Source organism: Cryptomeria japonica, chromosome 8, assembly GCF_030272615.1.
Source record: "Cryptomeria japonica chromosome 8, Sugi_1.0, whole genome shotgun sequence".
Classification (NCBI taxonomy): domain Eukaryota; kingdom Viridiplantae; phylum Streptophyta; class Pinopsida; order Cupressales; family Cupressaceae; genus Cryptomeria; species Cryptomeria japonica.
In genome coordinates, this window is record NC_081412.1 from 199367491 (window position 1) to 199376735 (window position 9245).

A 9245-nucleotide genomic window follows, 5' to 3' on the forward strand; every position below is an offset into this window, starting at 1 on the left:
AAGAATATAATTATAGTTAGAATGTATGCAAATTTTATTAGTTTCAAGTGCTTTAAAATCAATCTTTAATTGACTAACATCTGCAAATGTTCACATAATAGTTCACATACATGTAATGAGAGTTTTGACTTATAATTGACATGTTCGTAATAGGGATATCTAGTATATATTGTTATTAGGTTACAATACATTACCTGGATCTCGGCAAAAAAATCTATAAAGGTTTACTCTAATATCTTGATATAGGATAGTGAACCCATGTCCAATTTTGTGACCATTTAAACTTCCTCTTTCTTGATCTCCAAAAGTGCCATGTATGATGTCTTTACAATGCTAATGTATTCTAGATAGAATAATTGGTAGATTTCCCCTAGCATCTAGGTTAGAATTGATTCTAAATATAGATGGTTAAGGTTTATTGCCCCTACAGTGAGCTCAACCTCTTTTTTTCCCTAACATCTATTAGAATAATATTAAATAATTATTAGAAGATAAGGCTTACAATTTTAATAAAGTCACCTTAATGACAAGTGTTTTTTTTTTGCTTTTTTTAGTTCGTTATTTTTTAGCATTGGGTGAGTTGTGTCACATTTATCCCTTTGCGTAGTTTCATCATCCATTCTCTATATGAGGATATTGTGAGAGTTGAGAAATACAACACCACAGGAGCCCAAAGATCTCTGCAAGCTGAATAACCTATTACAAGGAGAAGCAAGAAAGAAAATAACATAAAAACCAATACACAAAAAATATGCTCAAAAATATGAGAGCTCAATATTCACAAAATGTGTAATGTAATAATCCTTAATCTTACAATACAAAGAAAAGAGATAACCTCTAATAGGTCAAGAAACCCTAAAAAGGAAAACTTAGGCTTGCACATAATAATTAATAAAAGAATTAATTATTATGCACCTAAAGTTAGCTTAAGTGTAAAAGAGATAAAGGGAACTTAAATAATTAAACGAATATTGTTTAATTAATCAAGTAAAGACCCGAATACTCTAACACCCCCCTTAAGCTAGACTTAGGGAGAAGCTAAAACCTAGAACATCTATTGAAAGCAAGAAAGATGGGTCCCGACAACAAGGCTTGATCAGGTACCCAAATACAACCAAATCTCTATGAACCGGAGAAATAGAGAAAACCACGTGGGAAAAAAACTCTACTCCAAATAGAGATGGAAAAGGCAAGAAGAATCATTGAAGCATGAAGACCCTACAAACACTGTCGAAGAATAACTGCTGATCTAAAGAACCTCCACTGAAATAGAACATGACCAAGTAGAGAAGACTGTAATCTGTATGAGTGCCCTCAAATGACACTACTCGAATCAGAAGGCAAACAAAGGCAAACAACTGAACTCGAAGATACAGATGGCATGAGAAACCAAAGTCTGAAGAGCTGATCAATCAAACTAAAGAAGCATTAGAACCAACAATACAAACCTCCCCATAATGTTGAAGAGGGAGAGGGACAGGTACACTAAAAAAAATGGCCAACAAGAACTACACGACGAAGAACCAGGAATATCGAAGGCGTAGAGAAAGTACATAGTGTCATGCAAGGAACACTCACTTTACACACATCATGAGGCTAATGTCGTGGAAGGAACACTCACTTGACAAAGGTAGATGGCAAACAAAAGGCAAACATCAACCCCCCATGGCACTTTATAATGTAGTGCATGTACAATAAGGAACAAGATATGCAAGATCTCAAGTAAACAATGCATGATGGCACTTAATCTCAGTGCGTGTGCATAAAAGAAGCTACAATGATAATAAGACTGGAAACATAAAGAAGAACAAAAAATGAGACATCCTCTTTGGTTGTTCTTTCTATTTCTAGTCTTCTATCTCTTCTAATCATTGTAGCATTTTATTGATGCAAACGCACTGAGATAAAGTGTCATCATGCATTGTATACTTGGGTTCTTGCACATCTTGTGCCTTATTGTACATGCACTACTTATAAAGTGCCATGGGGGGGTTGATGTTTGCCTTTTGTTTTCCATCTATTTTGTCAAGTGAGTGTTCCTTCCATGACACTAGCCTCATGATTTGTGTCAAGTGAGTGTTCCTTCCACGACACTATGTACTTTCTTTGCACCTTCGATATTCCTGGTTCTTTGTCATGCAGTTCTTGTTGGTTGTTCTTTTCAGTGTACTTGTCCCTCTCCCTTTTCAGCATTATGGGGAGGTTTGTCCTGTTGGTTCTAATGCTTCCTTGGTTCGATTGATCAGCTCTTTAGGCTTTGGTGTTTCATGCCATCTATATCTTCAAGTTCATTTGTTTGCCTTTGTTTGCCATCTGATTCGAGTAGTGTCATTTGAGGGCACTCATGCAGATTACAGTCTTCTCTACCTGGTCATGTTCTATTTCAGTGGAGGTTCTTCAGATCAGCAGTTACTCTTCGACAGTGTTTGCAACAATTTCATGCTTCAGTGGTGTTCTTCATTCTCTTCTTTTTGTTCCTATCTTCTGGAACACTCTTGTTTGGAGGCTTCTTAGTCCTTCACTAGAGCTTTCATCTCATCTTGGAGAGGATTTTTGTTCCCATAGGGTTTTCTCCTTTTTCTCCACTTTACAGAGATTTTATTGTACTTGGGTACCTCATCAGGCCTAGTTGTCGGGACCCATTGTTGCTTTCATGCATTTTTTTAATGTTTTTTTAGTCCTTAGTTGTTTTTTAGCTACTCCCTAAGTTCAACTCAAGGGGGGGTGTTAGAGTAATCTTTTATTAGCTAATAATTATTTATTTAATTATTAGTCTATTATACTCTATGCTTAAGCTAAACTTAGGAATCTTATAATTCTTTAGGGTTTTCTCCTTTAGGGTTTCAAGTATCCTCTTATAAGGATTCTCTCTTTGTATTTTCATAACAACTGTAATTATTGAATTGCATTCTTGTTGCACAATCAATATGACTCCTCTTTTCTGGATCTCTAAATTTTGGCCTCCATAGCTTTTTTGCTTCTCTCCTTCTATGACAGGTTTGCATGCAGGTGATCTTTGGGAGTTGTAGAGTTGTTGTGGTGGTCGAAAAGTGCATGGGGCAGCCGAGGGCGCCGGTGGCAGGAAGAGCACCGATGGAGCGGCAATAGTGGGCGCAGGTAGCTGTTTGTGGTGGACGCGGGTGGAGCAGAGGCAGTCGCATGGATAGAGGCGGCCACAAAAGGAGGGCAGAGGCGGTCGTAGGTGGTGGGGAATGACGGTCAGCAGCGGCGAGGGCTGGCAGGGTCATAGGGAGGAGGTCGTGGGGCCGGGAAGGCCGACGGGGGCTAGTGATCAGGGCGCCGGCAGGGGCCGAGGGCTGGCGGGGCCCCGCTCTGATAGTGGCGGCAAGGCCTGCGACCTGTTAGGGAGCCCCACAGTACCCTATGTATCGTGGGGTAGCCCCCAAAAAAACTTTTTGATTTTTTTTTAAAAACAACCTGCCGATTTTTTAATGATTTTTTGTTTTTTTTTGTTTTTTTTTAATCAAAAAATCATTCGGCTTGCATGCCGTAAAAAAGAATTTTTTTTTAATTTTTTTTTTATCAAACTATGTGCCAAGGTCGTATGGCCTAGGATTAGAGAAAATATACCCCAGAGGCTCAGGAGACAAAAAGGTCAATTTTTATATGACCATAGGGGTTTTTGGGCCTTCTGAGCACGAAGGTGAGGCCCGTTTAGGCCCAAAGTGCTTAGAAAAAAGGCCTATCCCTAGGTGCATAAAAAACTTTCTGAAACCCCAGATCTGCTTCCAAGCAAAAAATCTCAAAAATAAGAACAGATAGCTCCATATCTGAAGCTCTGATACCATGTGAGAGTTGAGAAATACAACACCACGGGAGCCCAAAGATCTCTGCAAGCTGAATAACCTATTACAAGGAGAAGCAAGGAAGCAAATAACAGAAAAACCAATACACAGAAAATATGCTCAAAAAGATGAGAGTTCAATATTCACAAAATGTGTAATGTGATAATCCTTAATCTTACAATACAAAAAAAAGAGATAACCTCTAATAGGTCAAGAAACCCTAAAAAGGAAAACCTAGGCTTGCACATAATAATTAATAAAAGAATTAATTATTATGCACCTAAAGTTAACTTAAGTGTAAAAGAGATAAAGGGAAATTAAATAATTAAACAAATATTGTTTAATTAATCAAGTAAAGACCCGAATACTCTAACAAATTGGTATTTTAGTATGATAATAAATTTTTGTGTTCTACTGATTTTCCCAATATGGTATCAAAGCAAGGGATTATGGGAAAAAGGAGATTTATGACCAAAAAGGCAAAGTTGTGTAGGTGTACATCATGAGAAAAAATTGTAGGTCTATAAAGAAGAATCATGTCTATATATTTTGCATTGCCGGACTAAATAAATCACGGTTCTGCACATATCAAGTCTACTTATCACATGGTTTTTCACTTAAAATTGTACCTTTCTGGAAAAATTGTGGAGAGTTTCTGTGGAGCACAAAAATGAAATCAAGTGACTAAGACCTAATCCCACTCTCATGTACACATAGTGGAATATGAAAGAGCCTAGGGAGATATCTCGCTTTGACTACTTCTTATAGGGAAGAGAGAGTCAAGGAATATCTCTTAGGGTTTCTATTCCTTTGTTGTAAAAGAGGAGTAGATATGCAAAATATGATGCAACAATCAACTAAGCTAGGAGATGAGAAATGAAGTACACTTAAACTGAAAATGCAGATTATGTGCAAACTAAAACTGAGATACAGAAGGAAGGACTATAAAAGAGGCTCAGAGGTGCACTTGTTGATGAAATCTGATGTAGAATGGGTAGGATCAGGGTGTTGGGTGCCTTGGTCCTTGTGTTGACAGGAGGCTAGATTTCTGAATCTGAGGTCCTGAGGGTCTGAGATGTAGGTATGGCACAAAAATTTGCAAAACCCTTGGGACTAAGGCACCATACCCTGGTCCTATCTCAAGGTGCCATGCCCCTATCTCTGTGATCTGAGATCAAATTTTGGCACTAAGATTGTCTCTGTGTCTTCCATCGGCCCCAAAATTTGTGCGTCTGTTGGATTTTTGTACTTGCACCTGCAACTTAAAAAAGGGTGTCTAAGTGGCTATATAGGGTTTTTCCTTAGTCAAACCCCTTGCTTTGGTTATTTCCACCTCCACAAATAGCCGATAATATACTGAAAATGTGTGTGCAAGAATCTTGTGTGTATGCAAGATCCTAAATGAGAGAAATAAAGAATCTAGAGTTCTACCCTACACAATGGAGAGAAAACCCTAAATGCTTGTAAATTTAATCGCAAATACTTCAAATAAAAAATGAACTAGAGATCTAAAGCATTAATGTAAATCTATAAATGAAGCTCATACAAAGACATGAAAACAACATGAAACCGTACCAAACCCTAAGGTAGAGGTACAAACCAATCATCAGTCGATGATCTCCTATTATTCTTCAATGTCTTCAAAGCTCCTAAGGGATGTTGAAAATGCTTGATGTAGACTTGGTGAATGCTTAATTTGTTGTTGTAGACTTCATAAAACCTGCACTTTCACTTGATAAGAGGCTTCTTCAATCTCTAGATCTTAGATCTTGAAATGAGGAAAGGAAGGCTTTATGTAGAAGACCCTAACTTTGTTTTGATTCATAGGCCGACTTAGAAATAATATTTTCCGCCAATCTCTCGAATTTGAATATTAAAATACCACCAAAACATGCTCCCAAAATTCGGGGATAAAAAGTTGAGACCAAGTAGGTACCAACTTGGTCCGAACACATGGTCCGACCAACTTTTTGCCAAATTTTTGGGGAAGCAAGATATTATGATTTTAGAGAAAATTCCAAAAGTATATGGGAAATTGAGATGTCTAGATATGCGAAATCAGGCCTTGAAGATCGAAATGGGATATAATTAGGGTATTTGACGAAATGATTAATTGGAAGAATAAAATAAAAAGGGAACACTTAGGGTAAAGGGTCCAGTTTTATAAAGTTTAGAGGGATGAAAGAAGACTTTAGATTCAATTAAATTAATTAAATGCTTAAAGGGAATTCAAAATAATAAAATGCAAACACACTAAGGCAATTTCTAACTTAAGCATGGAATTGTACTACCCAATTAAGGGTCTATAATTTATGATGCTACATTTAGCCCCCACTTTAGCAGTCATATGACACTATGTGCATATGCAAGATAAAGTACAAAAAAGTAAGCATTCATGAAAAAGGATATATCCATAAGGTGTCGGATGAAGCCCTCGGCGGTGTCTGCAGTACACTGTTAGGAACCGCACCCTACAAAACCACATGCTAGATAAAATCACAAAATTGCCTAATGCTTACTAGGGAAGTGATGAAATTCATGGGTAGCTATATTCCCCCTATTTCAACTTGCTAATTAGTGAGGTGAAACAGGGTATCATATTTACCACAATGATTTGTTAAAAAGAGGTGATGACAAATTATCACAACGAATCTTGATACAAGATTGAAGCGCATCATGGAATATTTGGTAAGGAAGAGAACTAAGTAACGATTCCAATGCCACCAATGGTTCAGAAATGAGAGTTCTCTAGTTCAAGATATGAGAGATTAAGTAGAAAAGTAGGAATTAGGGTTTTGAGAAAGAGAGAAGCGCATACCTTATGAATAGTGAAAATGACACTTTCATTTGTCATTTTATCACTTTTTGTCCTTGTTGAAATAAAGGAGCTCACATAGCACTCACGATGCCTCGAAGACGACCTGAGATTCCTACCCAGATGGAGATCCTACGGCAATCTATCATCACCGATCAACCGCTCAATGAGGTGAGTGTACTGAACTACCTGTGTACTTCCTGTTGACTTTCTATTGACTTGACTTTGAATTTCTGGTATGAAAGAAGGCATGATTGCACATGTGTCCCCAGAAGGACGCCATTGTCCCACTAGGGTGCCATGGTCCCAACTGGGCGCATTGGTCCTACCAAGGCGCCATGGTCCCATTGGAGCACCCTGGTCCTCCCAGAGCGCCCTGGTCCTTCCATGTCATCCTGGTCCCTACACAAGGTGACCAAGGGCTTGCCTAGGATTAGGCTTTATGATGTTGAGTTGATTGAGAGGATGATATTGATTGTCGATTGTTTGATTTTTACAAAAACTGCCCTATAAGCAAGAGCATACTGTCAGACATACATATCGGAGTCTAGAGAGTCATATTTTGTGATTGTCACAGGACGACAGAGAGCTACTTAAGGTAGTAGGGTTGTGGTACATATGCAACATGCCATCCATGAAGTTCCATCCAACGATGCTTATGGCACTCATGGAGAGATGGGACATAGACTCCTCCACATTTATCTTTCCAATGGGAGAGATGACGGTTACGCTTGAGGACGTGTACCACATACTGAGGCATCCCATTAGAGGATACACAATAAGATATCAGACAGGTCGTACACCATATTCTTTTAGGAGAGAACAGATGTACTGCATTGGGCGAGCCATGCCCAATGAGACTAGAGGACGAATTATGATTCAGTGGTTACTACATCCTACAAGCGGCATTCCACTCATGAGGAGACTCATGATAGCAACAGTAGGGCTAGCCATATGCCCAGATAGACAAGGTAGTCACATGCATGGGGGTCTCACTTATACTATTCGAGCAATGGAGGAGCAATGAACATTGTTCTCCTTCCGACAGAGAATGTTGGCCCATCTCTACCATGACTTAGGAGATTATGTCCATGACAAGGGATGTAGTTTGATGACATGCACCCTTCTTTAGGTTTGGATGTTTGATCATATCACATCCACTAGGCGAGCAGGAGTGCTAGTTGAAATTGGCTCAAATGACCCTAGAGTATATGCATACCCGCTCACCAGACCATGGCAGAATGGTGACTTGTTGCATTGGAGGATTGTGATTGATAGATTGAGATCAGATGTCATCACATGGAGGCCATACCGGCACATGACCACATGGCTAGGCCAGCACAGTCAGCTTTGGCTTATGTAGAGGAATTTCTTCCTCGAGGGGTGCTACAACCATATCATAGTCCCATTCTATTTCAACTGAGTCAAGCAACAGTTTGGGATATAGCAGAGTGTTCTAGTAGATGTGTTAGTTTTTATATTCCACTCTTGAGTGATCATGATATCAGGAGCAGTTCCTAGGCCTTGTAGTGATGAGATTGAGATGATAGACTTAGATGATTCTGATCGAGATGTAATGGTCCCCTTTAATGATGATGTGGGAGCTCACCACAAGTACATCACATGGTGGGACAAGACTTATCATGGAGCCATTTTTCTTTTAGACTATTTGAATGGGAATCCTCAGCCATGAAGGCGATCAACTAGCTCCACTACTGAGGATCATGAGACATCCAAGGACCCGAGTGATAGAGACACAATGGATCATGAGGATGAGAGAGGAGAGGAGGAGGGATAACAATGAGATAGAGATGACGATGATGAAAAGGGAGGAGATGGAGATATTGGTGGGGAGGGAGGTCAGGGTGGGGATGATGAGGATGATGACCCAGAGGAAGGGGGAGAGGACAAGCAGGGAGAGCAGGAGGAGGAAGAGGAGGACGAGGAGGAGAGAGAGGAGGAGGAAGAGGTTCCCCATCACTTTGGAGATGACACCATAGCCCTAGATCCACCAATAGTGCTAGCTAAAGGAGAGGGAGATGATCTTAGGAAACCCGTTTCAAGCTTACGTCAGTCATCTTCTACAACACCACCTAATGTAGTACAAAGACACTATGAGCATGGAGAGGGCAATGGCTCTAGATCAGAGATGGCTATGACACATGATCCACATTGGCAGGAAGGAGACCCAAGTAAAGGTCTTTTATTTTATTGATTTTGTTTGGAATTTTCATTATGATGTATATGTGATTTGATTTTTATTCCCTCTACTATAGTCAGACTACAAGAGTGGCGGTCCCTTATCCAACAGATCCTATCTGACATCGTCACTATTTCACACATACCCTAGTATTAGCAGATCATGTATATCCCTCATAAGAGTGTCAGACAACATGAGGATCTATTCGACTCAGTTCGAATAGAGCTAGAGATCAGGCGAGAAGAGGGGGAGTGGCTACAACGTGAACTAGCAGAGCACCAGGTAGAGTTAGCCATATATCGAGGTATAGTCATGGATCAAGATCGAAGGAGCTCTTCTAGGAGTCACTCACGGTCCTCATCTCGTTATACACCCATTGGACCACCACGACAGGGACTTAAGGGCTCGGGTAGCCACCAACCAT

The 9245-nt window shown here is 39.7% G+C and overlaps 1 protein-coding gene across 1 annotated transcript; it reads left to right on the forward strand.

Annotated features, from left to right (window-relative positions):
* Window positions 1-3212: 3212 nt before the first annotated feature.
* Window positions 3213-8836, forward strand: LOC131048376 (uncharacterized). The gene is made up of 2 exons (XM_057982320.2): window positions 3213-3377; window positions 8450-8836. The coding sequence occupies exons 1-2, from the start codon at window positions 3213-3215 to the stop codon at window positions 8834-8836; spliced, it is 552 nt and encodes a 183-aa protein (XP_057838303.2).
* Window positions 8837-9245: the final 409 nt, after the last annotated feature.

Bases quoted from the DNA above. Each gene is read 5' to 3' on its own strand.
- LOC131048376 (XM_057982320.2), top strand. From the start codon at position 3,213: ATGACGGTCAGCAGCGGCGAGGGCTGGCAGGGTCATAGGGAGGAGGTC. The intron at 3,378-8,449 runs GTACCCTATGTA...GATGATGAAAAG, and splicing joins ACCTGTTAGGGAGCCCCACA to GGAGGAGATGGAGATATTGG.